The sequence below is a fragment of the Hypanus sabinus genome, chromosome 8 (assembly GCF_030144855.1).
Source record: "Hypanus sabinus isolate sHypSab1 chromosome 8, sHypSab1.hap1, whole genome shotgun sequence".
Taxonomy (NCBI): domain Eukaryota; kingdom Metazoa; phylum Chordata; class Chondrichthyes; order Myliobatiformes; family Dasyatidae; genus Hypanus; species Hypanus sabinus.
In genome coordinates, this window is record NC_082713.1 from 15,241,662 (window position 1) to 15,263,836 (window position 22,175).

Here is a 22,175-nt window from a genome sequence, read left to right on the forward strand (position 1 = left end):
GTTTCTTAAACCCTATTGTATCCGCCTCCGCCACCATTGCTGGCAGCCCATTCCATGCACTCACCACTCTCTGCGTAAAAAAACTTACCCCTGACATCTCCTCTGTAATGGCCACCACATCATAGCTCCAAGTACTGATCCACGCTGTAAGCCTACCCACTTTGTTCACAATACTCCTTGTGTTAAAACAGACACATCTCAAACCATCAGTCTGAGCATGTCCCTTCTCTATGACCTGCCTACCCTCCCTCTCACACTGTCTCCAAGCTTTCTCTATTTGTGAGCCAACCTCCTCTTCCCCAGTCTCTTCAGTTCGGTTCTTACCCCCCAACAATTCTAGTTTAAACCCTCCCCAGTAGCCTTAGCAAACCTCCCCGTCAGGGTATTTGTCCTCCTAGGATGCAGGTGCAACCCATCCTTTTTGTACAGATCACAACTGCCCCAAAAGAGGTCCCAATGATCCAGAAATCTGAATCCTCTTCATGATAAATAGTCAAACACAGATCTTCTCCAATAAGGGAATAAACCCTTGGAAGAACATCATACTCGACTCAAGTACTACTACTGTCACGGTTCCAAAGAAACAAGTTGCAAATGTTAGAAAGCCAAAATAAACAAGAAAATAATTGAAATTGCCAATGATAATGGATTCATTGTGAAAGATAGATCACGTTTCAGCTTTTAACAAATATTTTTGGATATTTCTGGGGACACATTGCAAAACTTTATAAAATCATAAGGCATAGATATTTGCTGCCCTTTTGCCAGAATAGGGAAGTCTACAGGAAGAGAAAAGAGATGGGTAAGGTGAGAGGGAAAAGACTTAAAGAGATTTAAAGCAAAAATTGTTTCACAAAGAGGAAGGTGAATATATAAAAGGAGCTGCCAGAGAACATTCCCAGCAGGGGTTCCCAACCTGGGGTCCACGAACTCCCTTGGTTAATGGTAGGGGTCCATGGCAGAAAAATGTTGAGAATCCCTGCTGTGGAAGCAGGTGCCCTCACAACATTTAAAATACAATTTTAGAAATGCACATGGATAGGAAAGAAGGATATGGGCTAAATCCAGGCAGTGGGATTAGCTTGGGTGGACATTTAGGTCAGCATGGATGTTGGCCAATGAAATTGTTTAAATACTGTATAACTCTATGACTCTATGACATTGTGCTGAAATCAGTGAGTTGTTCATTCATTTTCTTGTTATCATAGGAATGCTTGCCAAAATTATGGAGGAGTAATATCTTACAAAAACGGAATATTCTTGTGATTGAAGAGGTTGAAGAGGAGGATTTTGGAAATTACACATGTGAACTCAAATACAAGGACCAGTTGGTGAGAAGAACGATTGAATTGATCGTTACAGGTAAGATCATTAATGTTCATTACAAAGTGAAATAAAATTATGTCCAGGATTTCACATCTGACCCTGTGATGAAATAGCAATGGATCTTCTCTTCAGCTAAAAAGTGCCTCTGGTGTTTATTATCACGTTGGCTGATGTTGGAATGGGTTATGACATTTTGTACATGATAGGATTGGCTTTGTGAATTTTCAATAGAATCATACCATCATATTATTTCAGGATGAAGGGTAATGGGAATGGTGGGAATGTATGGAGAATGAAATGGAATTCATGTAAATGGGTACTTAATGGCTAGTATGGATTTAGTGGGCCATACGTGACTCTATGACTTGGTTGAAATTAATCCTACTTCCCAGCCCTTAACCTGCCATGCATGTGAAGAACTTTGCTGTTGTTTCTTGAATTATGACATAGGTTTGTGCCTCTACCATTCAGTTAGACAATGAGGTCCAAATGCTACCAGTCTTTGAGAGGAAAACTTCTTCAAGATTCCTCTCACTCTTCTGGGTGGCTTCTAGAATACTTGCAACATAATCTGGGTTCTGTGATTTATGAATTGGACTGCACAGTAGTTCAATTGAACACTTTGAGTTTTACGTTTTTATATGCTGTGTTTTTGCCCATTCCTTTGTGTTTTGCTGCCATTTGCGTGATTTGTTTGTTTTTATCGTGCATCGGGAATTTGATGTTCTCGTTGCCATTTGCGTGATTTGTTGTTTTTTATACATAGGGAAGTTGATGAATTGCTTTGAACAGTCTCGATGGTTTTCTTTGATTTGTGGCTGTCTGGAGAAGACAAATCTCAGTATAGTGTATACATACTATGATAATAACTGTACCTTGAATTTTGGGACTTGAATCTTAATCAGACCAATGAAACGAATAAAGGGCAGCATGTCATAGCTAGGTTTCCTGGGTGAAGAGGATTAAATGTAACGTTCAACTTATTTACTTGTTTAACAGGGTGGTTAATGTTAAGGGCTTCATAGTTACAAGTATTGAATCAAGCACAGAGCAGAAGATATTCCACTGCACAACATTTTGTAACAGAAGTTATCAAACAGAAAATGTTCCTACTGGGACGATCTCTTCAACAGGAATAAAATCTCTGTTTTCTTTAGTTGCTGAAAATGTAGACCCTGTTCAAGTTCATTGTCATTTGACTGTACAGATATAAAATCAAGCAAAACAATGTTCCTCCAGACCAAAATATTATACTATTATCATCATTATCATTATGTGCCATGTCATATGATGCAGGTAATCATGGTCTTGACAATGATCTCCCAGTGAAGTTTTTCTACAGAAGTGGTTCACCATTGCCTTCTCCGGGGCAGTGTCTTTACAAGATGGGTGGGCAACATTTTCTCTAATTTTTGATGACTAGTGTGTGCAAATATACTGTGCAATTTTTGCCCAGTGACCAGAACATTTACACACTGATTCATTTCTTCGATAAAAAGACTACAAATAAGCCAGTCCTAAAATCATCACAGACTCCATATTTTCAACGCGGTCTGCATCAGAAACTGGAAAGGAAATGCGATTGTGTACGATCATGAAATATACTGAACATGCCAACGAGGTAGAGGGTGACAACCTTTAGTACGCAGTTTAAATTCCTTTGTTAAATTCCAGCAAAATTCCAGCAAAATTCCACCTTAGAGGGAACATTGCAGGTGGCCTCAGCCATTATCAATGCTCTTTAGAGATTGTCTGTCTGGCGTCAGTGGTCACATAACTAGTACTTGTAATCTGCATCAGCTTCTCATAAAACCAGCCACCACCTGCTCCCATGGCTTTGTGTGAGCCATATCAGGTTCTAAGCAGGTTTTATGCCTTTCCCAAAGGTGATCTACACTGTAGCAGCGGGAAGGAGCACCTTACACCATCTTTTGTAGAGATGTATCTCCTCCCCACCACCCATTATACTCTAGATAATTTAAATATAATTCAAAAAGCATGTAGTAAAGTGCAACACAGCTAAACAGTAAAGAATATAGTAAGCAGGTCACTGACTTAGTAACAAAACTTTGCTGGTGGCCGCTGACAGTTTGACCTCTACACAACTGAGGATTCACTTTCCACTGAGTGAAAGAAATATCAGACTCTAAACAAGATGGTGAGGAACTCGCAGGATTGGGCAGCATCAATGGAAGGGAATGGACAGTCAGTGATTCAGGCTGAGCTACTTCATCAGCCATGTACATATTTCCAAATCAGGATGTTCTGCAAATTTCCTCCAGCATTTTTTGTGTGGCACTCTTAATATCCAGCATATGTAGAATGTCTTGCATTTATGATTGTTGCCATATACCTGTAGCCCTTGTCCATAAAGGTAGCAGCTGTTGCTTTGGAAAGTTCCAGCAGTGTAGCCTAGGGAAGTAACTGCTGTGCAGTGACTATGGTGAATAAGAATTAACAATTAGGCAAGTTGATGGAGTGCTAAACAACATTTGGTTGGTGTTAACTTCATGAAATGTTGGAACTTCACTCATCCAAGCAGGTAGAGATAGTCTTCCGTCTTGTAGAAGACAAAAGGAAGTCAAGAAGTGTGTCACTCTCTCCAGGGTAGAGAGGATTGTGGAGCTGAGAGTACAGTCAGGGCAGTCATTCCACTCTTCAAGAAGGGAGAGAGGCAGAAGAAAGGAAACTATAGGCCAGTTAGTCTGACTTCAGTGGCTGAGAAAATGTTGGGAACATTTGTTAAGGCTGAGGTCTCAGAGTATTTGGAGGCATAAGATAAAATAGGATATAGGCAGCTGTTGCACCATCAATAACTCACTCTGAGACGTAAAGGCGAGATATCGGCTTTTATTGACTGGAAGAAGGAACAAGCAGTGAGTGACCACCATACTATATCCTGGAGACTGAGAGGCCGGGCTCAGGCCTCAATCACCTTTATACCGGGGTCTGTGGGAGGAGCCACAGGAGCAGTCAGCAGGGGGCGTGTCCAGACAGGTATATGTAGTTCACCACATTCACCCCACCCCCCTTTGTTTTAAAAAGAGTCCCCATGTGGTGAAGTTTCTTACAGGTTAAGTCTATCGGGTGGTCGAATCTGTTGCTGTGATCTACGTAGCACCGGCTGTGATTGCACAGGTGCCGGTGGTGGTGATTGCACCGGAGACGGAGGTTGTGCTGGTTCCGGCCTAACTGGAGATGTCAGCCCACTAGGCATCAGTGATCCCTCAAGCATGTGCGAGACGCCTGGTATATACGCGTACGAAACGCCCGGTATATGAGTGTCGTGAGGAGTCTGTGTAGGGCCTGGTGTGCGCGATGTCACCTCGGGTACAGGGTTCATAGTTACCGTGGAGTGTTCGGGGTAGTGGTCTGCTGCTCCTGCGGGCCAGGTCGCGGACGGAGACCGTGTCCTCCCGCCCATCAGGTAAGACCACGTAGGCATACTGGGGGTTCGCATGTAGAAGGTGAACCCTTTCGACCAGCGGGGAGTATTTAGTACTCCTCACATGTCTCCGGAGCAGCACTGGCCCTGGGGATGTCAGCCTAACTGGTAGGGTGGTCCCAGTGACAGACTTCCTGGGAAAAGAGTATAGGCATTCATGAGGGGTGGCATTGGTGGACGTACATAACAGGGAGCGGATAGAGTGGAGTTCCTCAGGGAGGACCTCCTGCCATCGAGAGACCAGCAACCCTTTTGACTTAAGGGCTAGAAGTGTGGCCTTCCACACTGTGGCATTCTCCCTCTCCACCTGTCCATTTCCCCGGGGATTATAACTCGTAGTCCGACTAGTAGCAATGCCCCTAGCTAGCAGGTACTGGCGCAGCTCGTCACTCATAAAGGAGGACCCTCTATCACTGTGGATATAGCAGAGATACCCGAACAGAGTGAAGAGCTGGAGCAGGGCTTTTATGACGGACGTGGCAGTGGTGTCGGGCCAGGGGATGGCAAAGGGGAACCGCGAGTACTTGTCGATAATATTGAGAAAATAGACACTGCGGTCGGTGGAGGGAAGGGGGCCCTTAAAGTCAACACTCAGTCGCTCAAAAGGGCGGGTGGCCTTGACAAGTTGCGCCGTTTCAGGACGGTCGAAGTGCGGTTTGCACTCAGCGCAGATTTGACAGTCCCTGGTCATCGTCCTGATGTCCTCCAGGGAGTACGGCAGGTTCCAGGCTTTCACGAAATGGTAAAATCGGGTGACCCCTGGATGGCAAAGTTGTGCATGAAGGGCGTACAGCTGGTCGAGCTGTGTGCTAGCACACGTTCCCCGGGATAGGGCATCAGGGGGCTCATTGAGTCTGCCAGGCCGGTACTGGATATCATAGGTGCAGGTGGAGAGTTCTATTCTCCACCACAAAATCTTATCATTTTTGATTTTGCCCCACTGTTGGTTGCTGAACATGAATGCAACTGAGCGCTGGTCGGTCAGCAAGGTGAATCTTTTGCCAGCAAGATAGTGCCTCCAGTGCCTAATAGCTTCCACTATGGCCTGGGCTTCTTTCTCCACCGCGGAGTGCTGAATTTCAGAGCCTTGAAGGGTACAAGAAAAGAATGCTACTGGTCTGCCTTCCTGATTGAGGGTAGCAGCAAGTGAGAAATCGGAGGCGTCACTCTCTTCTTGGAAGGGAATGGTCTCGTCCACCGCATGCATCGTTGCTTTGGCAATGTCCCCTTTAATGCAGCTGAAGGCCGCGCAGGGCCTCAGCAGAGAGGGGAAAAGTGGTAGACTTGACCAGGGGGCGGGCCTTGTCTGCGTAATGGGGGACCCATTGGGCGTAATAGAAAAAAAAAACCCTGGCACTGTCTGAGGGCTTTGAGAGTGGTGGGAAGAGGGAGTTCTAACAGGGAGCGCATACGGTTGGGATCAGGGCCAATGACCGCGTTTTCCATGACATACCCAAGGATAACGAGTCGGGTGGTTCCGAACACACACTTATCCCTATTATAAGTAAGGTACAGAGCTTCAGCCACTTGGAAAAATCGTTGGAGGTTGGCGTCGTGATCCGACTAGTCGCGACCACAGATGGTGATGTTATCCAGATAGGGAAATGTGGCCTTCAGTCAGCACTGGTCCGCCATCTGGTCCATTTCCCTCTGGAAGACAGAGACACCATTCGTGACACCGAAGGGGACGCACAGGAAGTGATAGAACCTGCCGCCCGCCTCAAAGGCAGTGTAGGGGCGGTCCTCTGGGTGGATGGGGAGCTGGTGATAAGCGGATTTCAGATCTATTGTCGAGTACACCTTGTACTGAGCTATCTGGTTGACCATATCCGCGATGCGGGGAAGGGGGTACGCGTCAAGCTGCGAGAACCTATTGATAGTTTGACTATAGTCCACGACCATCCTATCTTTCTGCCCAGTCCGATCAACAACCACCTGGGCCCTCCAAGGATTTGCGCTTGGCTCAATGATTCCCTCCCTGAGCAGCCGCTGCACCTCTGACTGAATGAAGGCCCTGTCCCCCGCGCTGTACCTCCTGCTTTTAGTTGCCACAGGTTTACAGTTGGGGGTCAGGTTGGCAAACAACAGTGGGGGAGGGATCTTGAGGGTGGAGAGACTGCAAATGGTGTCGGTAGCGCAGCTGTCGGCATGGCGCTAGGCGGGACGTGTGGTTCAGTGTGTGTGTGTGTGCAGTAACGGGGTATATGGCGAAGTCCCACCAAACTGAGGATTCCTGACAGTGAGTGGTGGGAGGGGCCTGTCATATGCCATAGTCACACTTTCGAGGTGGCTCTGGAAGTCCAGCCCCAATAGCACAGGTGCGCACAGTTGAGGCACGACCAGTAGCGCAAAGTTCCAATATTCTGTGCCCTGCACAGGTTGCTACACAACCCACCCGGATGTCTGTGGAATGCGACCCAGAAGCCAAGGTGACCCTCTGGCTTACCGGCCGCATCATGAGTCCACAGCTTTGCACTGTGTCCGGGTCAATAAAACTCTCAGTGCTGCCCGTGTCAAAAAGGCAGCTAGTCCTGTGCCCCTCCACCAGGATGTCCATCACTGACTTTGCAAGCTGGTGTGGGGCGCTTTGGTCGAGGGTTAAGGTGGCCAGAGTTGAACTGGCGTCTTGGTACCCGGTAAGCATCGGTGGGTCGGGGGCAGGGCATGTTGAAGCCGACAAAGATGGCCGCCCACATCCGGGCATGCAAGATGGCAGCCCCCACGTCTCTCATGGGTAGGGGGCAGGGCATGGTGACGCCGACAAAGATGGCCGCCAACATCCGGGCATGCAAGATGGCGGACCCCACGTCTCACATGCAATGCTGCTCAACCCTGCTCGCAGTTTAGACTTACAGACCTTGGTGAAATGGCCCTTCTTCCCGCAGCTGGAGCAGGTCGCTTCTCAGGCTGGGCAGCGCTTTCGGGGGTGCTTTTTGAGTCCGCAGAAATAACACAGCTCGGGTTTTCGCCTGGCCGCCGCCATGGTTGGGTTCGGGGAGTTCGTGGAATCACGACTGGCAGCAGCATTGGCGAATTCACTTGCAGGAACTGGCAGTGGCGGGGTCTGAGGTGTCCACAGAACCGGCGGGGAATAGCGCGGCTGGACAGCGTCAGTGTTGCGCAGAGCAGCCTCCAGCGTGTCGGCCGTCTCGATTGCCAAGCATAAGGTAAAATCGGCATTTTTCAGCAGCCGCTGGCGCACGTACACTGACCGAATTCCTGTAACAAAGGCGTCTCGTACTAGCAGCTCCGCATGCTGTTCCACCGTGAGCATTTTGCAGTCACAAGTTCAGACGAGCATCTGTAGAGCTCAGAGAAACTGGGCACACGACTCTCCAGGCCACTGTCGGTGCGTAGCTAAACGATGTCTTGCGTAGATGGTGTTCACCGGCCGCAGGTACTGTCTTTTGAGGGTGTCCAGTGCCCCTTCGTAGGTCAGCAGGTCTCTGATAAATGAATAAACTTTTGGGGTGACCCTCGAGAGGAGAATTCTGTGCATAACAGCGGGTTCAGTTGCACGAACCTCCTCCAAGTATGATTGGAAGCATGCAAGCCAGAGTTCAAAGGCAAGAGCTGCTTCAGGGTCTTGGGGGTCCAAATCCAATCTTTCCGGACGTAAAACAGTTTCCATGTTTTAAAACTTCCAGTCAATAAAATTGACGCACCATCAATAACTCACTCTGAGACATGAAGGCGAGATATCGGTTTTTATTGACTGGAAGAAGGAACAAGCAGTGAGTGACCACCATACTACATCCTGGAGACTGAGAGGCCGGGCTCAGGCCTTGATCGCCTTTATACAGGGGTCTGTGGGAGGAGCCACAGGAGCAGTCAGCAGGGGGCTTGTCTGTAGAGGCATAAGATAAAATAGGATATAGGCAGCATTATTTCATCAATGGAAAATCTTGCCTGACAATTATGTTGGATTTCTTTGAAGAAATAACAAGCAGAATAGAGAAAGGAGACGTTCAAAAAAGCTGGATGAACTCAGCAGGTCAAGCAGCATCTGTTGAAAGGAGCAGATGACTGTTCCTTTCAACGGATGCTGCCCGACCTGCTGAGTTCATCCAGCATTTTTATACGTCTTGATTTGACCACAGCATCTGCAGTACACTTTGTGTTTACTAGAGAAAAGCGAATTGGTTGATGCTGTGCACTTGGATTTTCAGAAGACCTTTGACAAAGTGCCACACATGAGACTGCTTAATAGGCTAAGAGCCCATGTTATTACAGCAAAGATTCTAGCATGGATAAAGCAGAGGCTAATTGGCAGCAGGCAAATAGTGGGAATAAAGAGAGCCTTTTCCGGTTGGCTGACAGTGACTAGTGATGTTCCACAGGGATCTGTGTTGGGACCAATTCATTTTAGGTTATATGTCAAAGATTTGGATGATGGAACTGATGGCTTTGTTGCAAAGTTTGCAGATGATATGAAGGTCGGTGGAGGGGCGGGTAGCTTTGAGGAAGGACTTAGATTTTCAAGAATGGTCAAAGAAATGGCAGAGAGAATACAGTATTGGGAGGTGTATGATCGTGCACATCAGTAGAAGAAATGAAAATGTTAACTCTTTTCTAAATGAAGAAAAATACAAAAAAATGAGGTGCAAACAGATTTGGGAGTTCCTTGTGTAGGATTCCCTAAAGGTTAATTAGCAAATTGAGTCTGTGGTGAGGAAGACAAATACAATGTTAGCATTCATTTCAAGAAGACTAGAATATAAAAATAAGGATGCAATGTTGAGGCTTTTTAAAGCACTGGTAAGGCCTCAGTTGGTACTTTGAGCAGGTTTGGGCCCCTTGTCTTAGAAAGGATGTGCTGAAACTTGAGAGGTTTCTAAGGAGGTTCACAAAAATGATTCCAGGATTGAATGACTTGTCATATGAAGAGTGTTTGATGGTTTTAGGTTTGTATTCACTCGAATTCAGAAGGATGAGGGGTGACCTCATTAAAACCTATCAAGTGGTGAATGACCTTGATAGAGTGGATGTAGAGAAGATCCTTCCTGTGGTGAGAGAGTATAAGACCAGAGGACACAACCTTAGAATGAAGGGGCATTGTTTTAGAATGGAGATGAAGTGGAATTTCTTTAGCCAGAGAGTGGTGAATCTGTGGAATTCTTTCTGACAGGCAGCTGTGAAGGCCATAACTTTATATTTGTTTAAGGCAGAAATTTATAGATTCCTGATTGGTCAGAGCATGAAGAGATACAGGGGGTAGGTGGGAGTTTGGAGCTGAGAAGGAAAAATTAATCGGCCATGGTGAAATGGTGGAGCAGAATAGATGGGCCAAATGGCCCAGTTCTACTCCTATATCATATGGTCTTTTTGTATAACCTTTTCGAATGATGCCATTAGCTTGATTGGCCTAATCTTGATCCTAAATCGTATTTTCATATCCATAGGTCAAATCAATGTTGAGTTTATGACCATACAAACAAGTCGATGTGTGAACAGATGCAATGGAAAACCTACAAAAGCATCATTGGCACATAGCATCATATAAGCAGCATTCACAAGAAAATCATAAATTATGCACAATTTTTACAAGAGGAAACACAATTTGAAGAAGAAACAAACTAAGTTCATGCATTGAAAGGTGATCAAAGTGGTCATAATAAGGCTGATCTACAGTGAATAGGAATTTGCTGATTGGTTCAGGAACCAAATGATTGAAGTCAATCTGCTGTTGTTGGACCTGGTGGTGTGGGACTTTGGGCTTCTGTACCTCGTGCCCAATGGTAGATGTGAGTAGATTGCATGGTTTGGATGCTGGAGGTCATTAATGTTAGATGTTGCCTTCATTCTACCTAATAAAATGGTCACTGACTGTGTATGTTTGTGGTCTTCTGCTGCCGTAGCCCATCCACTTTAAGGTTCGATGTGTTGTGTGTTCGAAGATGCTCTTCTGCATACCACAGTTGTAATGTGTGGTTATTTGAGCTGCTATCAGCTTGAAACACTGTGGCCATTCTCCTTTCACCTGTCTCATGAACAGGGTATTCACTGGATGTTTCTTTTTTGTGTTTTCACACCATTTGCTGTAAACTCTAAAGACCGCTGTGTGTGAAAATTCCAAGAGGTCTGTACTTTCTGAGATACTCAAACCATCCCATCTGACACCAACAATCATTCCACAGCCAAGGTCACTTAGATTACATTTCGTCCCCATTCTGATGTCTCCTCTGAACAATAACTGAACCTTTTGAAAATGTTTGCATGTTTTATATGTATTGAGTTTCTGCCACATGATTGGCTGATTAACAAATGTGTGCAGGTGTACCTAATAAAGTGGATCTAAGTGTGTGTGTGTGTGTGTGTGTGTGTGTGTGTATACTTTAACTTTAATATACTATACTTCAGTCCCAAATGTTGTAAAACCATAATGGAACAATGCTTATGAAATCATATATTAATGCAATACATGGGTGCATTTATTAGTACACTAATCATAAGCTATTTCTGCTGTAATCCAAAGCAATATGAATCACTTAGGACATTAGCTGTACTCTTTCAATGTTGAAGCAATCCTGCCTTCCTATACTGATATAAATATTTCAGTATTTATACCAATACAATGGCAGGAAGAAGTAACAGCCTGGCTTTTATCTGAAGAAGATCTTGAACAACCAATTAGATCATAAGCAGACTCCCAGGAGGAGCATGCAAAACCATAATTGTACAGTGCTCTGAGGGGAAATACAACCAAGTGATAAATTCATCAACATTTCTTGGACAACTTTAAGATTTGCCTTTAATAGGTTTTCAGAAGAAAGATTGGCTTGATTTAATTTTATAACATAAGGGCATGAGGAAGGTATAAGATAGATTTCATAAAAGCTTGATACAATTCAATTCTTTAAATTAATTTATCACACTCCAGAGATTTAGACACAGGATTGTAGGCTGGCACTCCAACGTACTGTAGTTGAACAGTTACGTAGCCAAGGGTCAAGAGGTAGTAAACCGAACCACATGGTGCGCTGGTCTTCATTTGTTGAGAGATAGAGTTCAAGAGCCGTGCAGTAATGCCTCAGCTCAAAAAAGCTGCAGTTAGAGTATTGTGTTCAGTTTTGGATGCCTCATTAAAGGAAGAATGTGGAAGCTTTAGGAAGAGTGCAGAAGACTGGAGCGCATGTATATTGAGGATGGATTGAGAGAGTTAAAGCTTTTCTCTTTGGAGCGAAGGAGGTGACTGGATAGAGATGTACAAAATAAGAGGTATGAAATCTAATATGATAGGGAATAATCTTAAGGTGATTGAAGGAATATATTGGAGGGAATACACACAGAGTGGGACTGTGGGACTGTGGGATGTGCTGTTGGGAGTCATGGAACAGGCAGGTAAATTAGGGCCAATTAAGAGAGTATTAGATAGGCACATGGATGAAAGAAAAATGAATGGCTACTTGGAAGGGAAGGGATAGAGTTATCTTAGAGTGGGTTCAAAGGTCAGCGCATTATTGTGGGCCAAGGAGCTTGTTCTGTGCTGTAATGTTCTATGCTGTAAGGTCCTCAATAGCAGACACAGAAAATGCAAAGTACCATTTCAAGGAAGGGCAAGGATAATATCCCTAGTGTCCTGTCCATTTACTCCTCAAAGAACTTCATTACACAGGCCATGAAGTCATCACTTCCCTATCATTTGTGGAAGTTTATGATGTGTAAATTGACTGCTGTTTCCTGTATTACAGCAATGACTACTGAATCAAGCACAGCAACTGTAAACTGCTCTGGGTATAGATGGCAACCTGGAGATGCAAGTCTTCTGTTCTTCAGCACATACTTTGCCTTGAGGCAGGCAGCTTAGAAGTCAGATTTAAACTTAATAAGAAAGGAAAGTACTGCAGGCACAAGAAATCTGACACAGAAGTAGACAATGCTGGACAAGTTGAGTGGGTCAGGTAATATGCACGGATTTTGTAGAGCATTCCTTTAGAAGTTTTAAAGTTCACAGTTCAAAGTAAATTTATTATCAAAGTATTTACATGTCACTATATACTACATAGCCCTGAGATTCATTTTCTTGTGGGCATGTAAGTACCCATGCTAGCTGAATATGTTGCTGCTGAATACCAAAATTAAATAATATCATTGAAAGGAGATGTCTGGTGAAGACCCTCAACTTGAAATGTTGACTATTCATTTCCATCCATAGATGCTGCCTGACTTGTTGAGTTGTAATGGTTCATGAGCCTTTACATTACTGAGCAAGTAGTGTTGTGATGCAGAAAAAAGCAATTGCTGATTTGTGCACATCAGGTTTTCTTATCGACCCTCTTCCATTATATTATCCTATGTTAATGAGATTTTATATCAATGTAGAGTCCCATCCCTTTATGCATTTCCTAGACTTCTGTGCCAGTAACAACTACTGTATGTACATTCATATATACATTTAATATTGCAAAAGAATCCTACTGCACTTTGCAGGTGAATTATCAAACAACATTAAACCCTTGGTGTCAATGCCTAATGACTCTCACTTCTTTCATGTGGGAATGCTTATTTTCTATCTCATCAGATGAGGAAGACATTTGAAGCAGCTGTCATCTACTGACACGTGTAGACTGACGCCTGACCTGAAAGGGATTTACAAATGAAGAGGAAGCTGAGAAATTGTTTATGTGCATTGGATTAGGACTTGGAAAGTGTCTCTGAATGGATGGATGAAGCAGATTTAGAGCATTTTTTTAATTGACGAATAATTGAAGGGTAATGTTGGATCCTGGTGCTTTTGCCATCCAGAGGTTCTCCCGAAGTCAAGAATGAGGAATAAAACTTCTTGCTTACAGCTGTTTTATCAAGTATTACAAGAATGAAGAAGAAAGAAAGAGGATCTGGGAGAACAAAGAAAAGATGAAGAAGTCATCTCATAGTCAGACTAGTGATTTAAAAAACTCTAATGATAACATTTAATCTATAAAATAGTCAGTTTCAAGCAGTGTGACACCTGCTGCAGAAAAACTGAGAAGCTTCCAGAAAAATACAGATTCAAATGCAGCACCATTACTCGAAAATTCACTGAACAATTACATGTATATAGATGAAGTATAATATTATGATATAATTAAATAAATACACAGCATATATAGAGTAATGCATAGAAGTCTTAAGCACATATGTATAGTGAAGGTGCCTAAGACTTTTGCACAGTACAAGCAAGTATAGCAAAATTTTATACCATAATTCAACAGTAACAAATAGCAGGGTTATATAGAGAGAAGAGATATGATTTTGATTAGATTTTTCTGTCAAAGTGCTCACATAATAGCCACTCTGTTCTTGTTATATTGAATGATTCTATTCACAAATTCTGAGAGATGCATGAGGTATTCTTGTAGTTGATGCAGATCCCCTTACCCAAATGAAGGGCTTCATAATGGTCAGTTTATTAACTAATTATCATGGCACAGCAGCATAACAGTTAGCCCAACGTTTCACAAAGCCAGTGATCACCAATCAGTTTAATTCCCACCACAGAAATAAGGGGTTTGTACATTCTCTCCATGACCACGATGGTTTACTCTGGGTGTTCCAGTTTCCATCTACATTCCAAAATATGTATGGATTAAAGTTACTGAGCTGTGGACAAGCTGTGTTGACACCAGTGGCAAGGCAACACTTGCGGGCTGCCTGCGGCACAACCCTCGGACTCTGCTGACCTTTGACACAAACGATGCAGTTCACTGTATGTTTGACTTTTTCAATGTACATGTGACAAATAAAGCTCATCTTTAAAATCTTAAATCTTTGACTATCACAACACTACTTAATGTCCTTGGCTTCATGTTTTCAACTTTCTGACCTAAAGAAAGATAATATGTTTTCAGTAATAACCCTCAGCTTAAGATGCACATCTGCTTCACTCCTTAAGTCCATCAGCAGCTGAAAAATATGGAAACTTAAGAATGAAATACCTATAAATCTCAAGCCCTAGACAAATTAATCAAATGCAAACAGGCTTAGTGAAATTTCTGGTACGTTGGAAGGTTTTCCATTCCTTTCATATTGAAATTCATCATGGAGTCTTGACGTGCCAGCATTGTTTGAAAGGATTATTTGCTTATTTCTTAATATTACCTTATTTCTAGCCTATCTCCTTCAATAGGTTCTGTATTGCATTAATTTCAGAATTGTATGAGTTACGTACGTGCTGAGCAAGAATGCCAATGGAGTAGTGAGATTAAACAATTTTACTGAGTCATGCCAGCCTTGAAGCACACAAGGCAACTCAGAAGCAACAGTCTAGGCCCCTGAGACAAAAAAATGTGTGCATTCAAACGCCCACACAAAAAAAAAGAGAGGACCTCCTTGCATAGGAGGCTCAATCGACTCATACTATGATCGGTTGGCCTCGTGTCCACTTGTCACATTCTCACAATCGATCCGTTATGGTTCAGTGTGATACACTATCCTTTCCAGAAAATAAGATGAATGTTTAAAACTAGTTTCCCCACCAGAATCTATTTTAGATATTGTCCGCATTACAATGTTGATTGAAATTTAATTAATTGATTAAAACAAATCTTTTCTATATCTGTTTATTGATACATTCTTCATTGATGCTGGCTACAAAGGTCACAATACATAAACAGATCCATAATTCTTGCCCTCATGAATGAATGGAATACTGTACTGCAATCTATTCATTGTCTTTTCAGCATAATCTTTTGCACTGGAAATTTTGTGAACTGACTGTCATGTTCTCATCTATATTTAATGGTGTATTAAATGCCACATTCTCATCTCTATCCTTCAGGCTAAACAACACTTGAATATGTTTTCAATTACCCAGAAGTGAATTTGTACAGTGAAAAATTAAAAGAGGAAGATTTGGCTTACCTTGTATACAAATTACTTCAAAACCTCAAGGCATGAAACTTTTAAACAGAAGGAAGTTGCAGAGTTTAGAAATTGTGAGCAACACCAATAAAATTCTGGAGCAACTCAGGCAGCATCTATGAGGGGTGGAATTAGCAGTCAGTTTAGGTCTAAAACCCTTCAGATATTGCTTGATATTGCGGTATATCTATCGCTATAGATAGACCATAAGACCACAAGATATAGGAACAGAATTAGGCCATTCAGCCCATCAGATCTGCTCCACCATTCCATCATGGCTGATCCCAGATCCCAATCAACCCCATACAACTGCCTTCCTGCCATATCCTTTGATGCCCTGACCAATCAGGAAACTATCAACTTCAATGAATAGATATTGCCTGTGTAAATATTTCCATAGATGCTGCTTAACTTGATGAGGTCCTCCAGCATTTTGTGTGAGGATTGAAGCTTTTATCATTTTCTTTGATAATTTTAGAACTTGTTAAACTGTTGCAGAAGTAAAGAAATAAAAAATATCCCTCAGACACTCAGGTCTATGAAATACACTGTATAACTACCTGGAAGTTCAATTGTAATGCAAGATGCAAGAGAACTATGGAAGGTAGTGAACCCATGTGCAGAGTAACATCTAGAATTAACTCAGACTCAGACTCAAAATAAACAATATGAAACAAATTAAATCCAAAGGTGAAATCACAAATGATAGTACTAGCGCAGGAACCACATGTCTATTTTCTGTTGGTCTGTATTGGCCTTCATTGATTGTGGAATTGAATTTAGGAGCCGAGAGGTAACGTTGCAGCTATATAGGACCCGGATCAGACCCCACTTGGAGTACTGTGCTCAGTTCTGATCGCCTCACTACAGGAAGGATGTGGAAGCCATAGAAAGGGTGCAGTAGAGATTTACAAGGATGTTGCCCGGATTGGGGAGCATGCCTTATGAGAATAGGTTGAGTGAACTCAGCCTTTTCTCCTTGGAGCGACGGAGGATGAGAGGTGACCTGATAGAGGTGTATAAGATGATGAGAGGCATTGATCGTGTGGATAGTCAGAGGCTTTTTCCCAGGGCTGAAATGGTTGCCACAAGAGGACACAGGTTTAAGGTGCTGGGGAATAGGTAGAGAGGAGATGTCAGGGGTAAGTTTTTTACTCAGAGAGTGGTGAGTGCGTGGAATAGGCTGCCAGCAACGGTGGTGGAGGCAGATACGATAGGGTCTTTTAAGAGAGTTTTGGATTGGTACATGAAGCTTAGAAAAATAGGTAAGCCTAGTAATTTCTGAGGTAGGGACATGTTTGGCAAAACTTTGTGGGCCGAAGGGCCTGTATTGTGCTGTAGGTTTCCTATGTTTCTATGCATTATATTTTGTGTTGTGCATTTTATTTAGGGTTATGGTAATTTGTCATACAGGTTTGGGCATAGTAGAAATAATTGAGAATAGTTACATATTCACCCTTTGTGCCAAACGTTTAGTTGAGTTAGAGAAGGGGTGAGGCAGAGAATCGATATTTTTTTTTGATTGCTGATTCTAGAACCATAGAACTATAGAACACTACAGCACAGTACAGACCCTTCAGTCCTCCATGTTGTGCCAACTCATGTAATCCTTAAAAAAAGTACTAAACCCACACTACCCCATAACCCTCCATTTTTCTTTCATCCTTGTGCCTGTCCAAGAGGCTCTTAAATACCCCTAATGTTTTAGCCTCCACCACCATCCCTGGCAAGTCATTCCAGGCACTCTCAACCCTCTGTGTAAAAAAATTTACCCCTGATGTCTCCCCTAAACTTCCCTCCCTTAAGTTTGTACATATACCCTTTGGTATTTGCTATTGGTGCCCTGGGAAACAGGTACTGACTATCCACCCTATCTATGCCTTTCATAATCTTGTAGACCTCTATCAAGTCCCCTCTCATTCTTCTACACGCCAAAGAGAAAAGTCCCAGCTCTGCTGACCTTGCGTCATATGACTTGTTCTCCAAACCAGGCAACGTCCTGGTAAATCTCCTCTGCACCCTCTCTATAGATTCCACATCCTTCCTATAATGAGGTGACCAGAATTGAACACAATACTCTAAGTGCGGTCTCACCAGAGATTTGTAGAGTTGCAACATGACCTCTCTACACTTGAACTCAATCTCCCTGTTAATGAAGCCTAGCATCCCATAGACCTTCTTAACTACCCTATCAACCTGCACAGCGACCTTGAGGGATGTATGGATTTGAACTCCAAGGTCCCTTTGTTCATCCACACTCTTAAGTAACTGACCATTAATCCTGTACTCAGTCTTCTGGTTTGTCCTTCCAAAATGCATCACCTCACACTTGTCTGAATTGAACTCCATCTGCCATTTTTATGCCCAACTCTGCAGCCTGTCTATATCCTCTTGTAACCGTCAACAACCTTCTGTTGTCATTAATTTCACTAATATTGCAAATTTTGATCACTCAACATTGCTGGTTTTGTTATAAAGGATTGAACATGCTTATTTTTGACTTGGAAATTAGTTACTTGGACGCTCATCACAATGTTAATTCCCTCACTCAGTCTCTTCAGCATTATTTGTTTCTTTTCCAAGTCACCACTTCAACTCTAAATGGAACTCCTACGATTGAGCACTGAGTGCTCGGCCTGAGGCCTTTAAATACACTTTCCATGAAGGAATTTGGCAGGCAATAATTTGCAGTCTGAGTATTAAAGGGATACTGTCAGTTGACCACACTCTGGGGAATTAGAGTGCCGAAACATGGGTGCCTGCTGTTGTTCAGTCCAGCCCATGACTCAAGGTTTTATAAGCTCAAGGGTTTAAAAATGTTCACTGAAGTGATCATTATTTCAGTAATGCTTCAAGTTCAATTGATCATCTCCAGTTATCATCTAGCAACCCAGTATGATTTACACTTCAGTCAGGCACAGAATAATGTCAGTCCTTATTTTAGGCCATTGTAAGGAAACTTGGACAAAGTTCTTGTAGAAGGAACCATCACTAGTTAGTCTCAGAAAGTTACTAGTTAGTCTTATATGAACTCCTATTAGACAGTGGCAGGAATTGAACCTGCATCACTACTGATTTAAAGCATTACGGTAACCGCTACACTACTGTACTGCCCTACCACTCTCTGTGTAAATGAGAACTTGCCATGCACATCTTCTTTAAACACGCCCCTGTCATCTTGAAGGACTGTTGGTCTCACTGCAGAGATGCAAATTTAAAGACCGAGTTCGCAAATTTGCTTTGAATAGCTCGCAGCGAGCATAGCGCTTTGCAATGCCAGTGAAAAGAAAATCTGTTTCAATCCCTCCTGCTGTCTGTGAACAATTTGTACATTCTCCCCATGACTATGTGGGTCTCCACCAGGAGCTCTGGTTTCCTCCCACATTCCAAAAGATGTGCAGATTAGAGTCAGTAACTTGTGGGCATTCTATGTTGGTATCGGAAGCACGGTGACACTTGCAGGATACCCCTAGTATTTTCTCGAACTGTGTTGGTTGTCGATGCAAATGGCGCATTGCACTGCATGTTTGAATGTACGTGTAACAAATAAAACTTATTTTTAATCTTTTTATCTTTTCTGTCTATCCTGCTCCCCTTTCTGCGCATTTCACCCCCTCACTTTCTCTCTGAAGCATCAGACCATATCCTGCTTCTTGTATCCCCACATCTTCAGCCACCATCCCATTCTCTCCCATGCCTCTTGCTCTCCAGCAACCATGATGTCCATTCAAAGCCATTTGTCAAAGCCTCAGAAAAGATTTCAGGCGGCCAATTGTTAGTTTGCATCTTGGCTGAACAATTTGCTCCTTAGTATTGAAACCCAAAAACCTGGAGATGCTGAAAGCCTGAACGAAAACCCAAAAGTCAATAATTACTCTGCACGATGGATATTGAGTCTTTGGAGAGGATGCAGAAGAAGTTTACCAGGATGCTGCCTGGGTTAGAGAGCATAGGCTATCATAAGAGGTTAGACAAACTTGGGTTATTTTCTCTGGAGCGGTGGAAGCTCAGAGGAGATCTGAAAGGGAGTTATAAGATTATAAGAAGCACAGATACAGATAGTATCTTTTCTCACAGGGTTGGAATGTCTAATACCAGATTACATGGATTTAACGTGATATGGAGTCATTTCCAAGGAGATATGAAGGACAAGTTATTTTTTTTACACAGAGTGCGGTGGATGCCTGCCTAAAGAGGGGGTAGAAGCAGATACATTCAGGACTTCTAAAAGATATTTAAATAGGCACATGAATGTGAGGGAAATGGAAGGATATAATCATCGTGTAGGTTGACAGGATTAGTTTAGTTAACCATTGACTAATTTAATTGGGTTGGTACAACTTTGTGGGCTGAATGGTCTGTTCCTGTTCTGTTATCCATCTTCTTCATCAGGCAATATGTTGGTTAGGTTTGCAAACTTTCATTGGAACTCCTTTCCCTTGTTCAGGGAACAATACTCTCTGTGCTGTTGACTGGGAAGGATTTTCCTGACCTCCCCAATTCAAGGGGAGGAGGTGTAGTGAGAGGCGGGATTCTGTATAATCCAAGGCTGTAATCTGACCGAGACCATCCCAGGTAGGTAAGGAGTCATTCTATCTCAGGATGCAGTCTGCCAGGATGTTCCCAGCAACTCTTTCCACCCTAATTCAGGATGCCGTAATCTCAAAGTCTGGAACCTGGCTGGGAACCCTCCAGGGCTCTCCTAATGAAAGATAAAGTCAAGTTTATTGTCATATCCAGAATCAGATTTACTATCACTGGTATATGCCATGAAATTTATTGTTTTATGGCAAAAGTACATTGCAATGCATAAAAATAAAAACTATAAATTACACTAAGTATATATAAAAGAGAAAATTAAATTAAATAAGTAGTGCAAAAAGAGAGGAGAAAATACTGAGATAGTGTTCATAGGTTCATTGTCCATTCAGAGGTCTGATGGCAGAGGGAAAGAAGATTTTCCTGATCATTTAATGTGTCTTCAGGCTCCTATATCTCCTCTTTGATGGTAGCAATGAGAAGAGGGCATCTCCTGGGTGATCCAGGTCTACGTTTTTGAAGAATTGCCTTTTGAAGATATTCTCAATGCTGGGGAAACTCAGGCCCGGGATGGAGCTGGCTGACATCAGAATTTTCTGCAGCTTTTTCTGATCCTGTGCAGTGGCCCCCTCCATACCAAACAGTGATGCAACCAGTTAGAATGCACTGTGTGGCACCTATATATAAAAATTGGCATGTATCCGTAGTGACACCCGAATTTTCCTTAAATGCTCAACGAAATATAGCAATGCTGTGCTTTCTTTGTAAGTGCATCAACATGTTAGGCCCAGGATAGATCCTCAGAGATGTTGGCATCAGGAACTTGAAACTCCTCACCCTTTCTACTTCTGATCCCTCAATGAGAATGGGTGCGTGTTCCCTTGACTTCCCTTTTCTGAAGCCCACAATCAATTATTTGCTCTTACTGACATTGACTGCAAGGTTGTTGCTGCAACATCGCTCACTGTTCTATCTTGCTCCTCTATGCTTCCTCCTCACCATCTGAAATTCTGCCAACAGTAGTTTTGTCATCTACAGATTTTTAGATGGTCCTTGAGCTGTGCCTAGCCACACAATTGTTACTGCAGTGAGAGTAGAGCAGACGACTAAAGGTGCATTCATGAGGTGCCTCAGTGTTGATTGTCAGTGAGGAGGAGATGTTACTTCTGATCTGCACAGACTTTGGTCTCCCCAGGAGGAAGTCAAGGATCCAGTTACAGAGAGGAGGTACAGAAGCCCAGAGTTTGGAGCTAGTTGATTAGAACTGAGAATCTACTTGTGTTTTTTGGTGATCCAAGGGCGAGTAGAGAGCCAGTGAGATTGCATCCACTGTAGACCTCTTGTGGTGATAGGAAAATTGCAATGGATCCAGGTCCTTGCTTTGGCAGGAGCTGATTCTAGCCATGACCAGCCTCTCAAGGTACGTCATTCATGAGTACATGCAATGAAAACCTACTTGCAGCAGCATCGCTGGCACATAGCATCGGTTACAGAACCAGAAGAAACTCAGCATAAATTATACAACAAAGAACACAACTAAAGCAAACCCTCCATTGTAGTACAAAGTGGACATAGTGTTGCTATACTGTGGTGGTGATCAGGGTTGTCCAGGTTTTCTCAAGAAATGAAGTGGCTTTTCCTGAAACAGGTGGTGTGGGAGCTCAGACTTCTGGGCCTCCTTCTGGATATCTGCAAGAAGATGGGATTACCGAGATGGAAGGATCTTTGATGATAGACATTGCCTTTTTAAGACAGCACCTCTTGTAGATGCCACCTATGGTAGGGAGGAAGCTAATTGGCTGAGCCCACTACTCTCTGCAGCTCCTTATGCTCCTGAGCATTTGAATTGTTGTACCAGACCATCATGCAACCTGTCATGTAATCTAAGAGACCATGACATCCAAGGCCTTCATTATATCAAAGATCTGTCTCGAGGTCTCTTACAAAAGCTTCATGAGAACTGAGGCTGTCCCCAGATGCTACCTTACACTGACAGAGTGTAAGCCCCAAATGAACAGTGTCT

At 43.1% G+C, this 22,175-nt stretch overlaps 1 protein-coding gene across 1 annotated transcript in view; it reads left to right on the plus strand.

Moving 5' to 3' along the window:
- il1rapl2 (interleukin 1 receptor accessory protein-like 2) overlaps window positions 1-22,175 on the plus strand; it is a 658,932-nt gene that overhangs the window by 108,191 nt on the left and 528,566 nt on the right. The window contains exon 4 of the mRNA XM_059976475.1: window positions 1,209-1,362. Coding sequence (XP_059832458.1) covers window positions 1,209-1,362 — 154 coding nt within the window. The remainder of the gene's footprint in view (window positions 1-1,208; window positions 1,363-22,175) is intronic.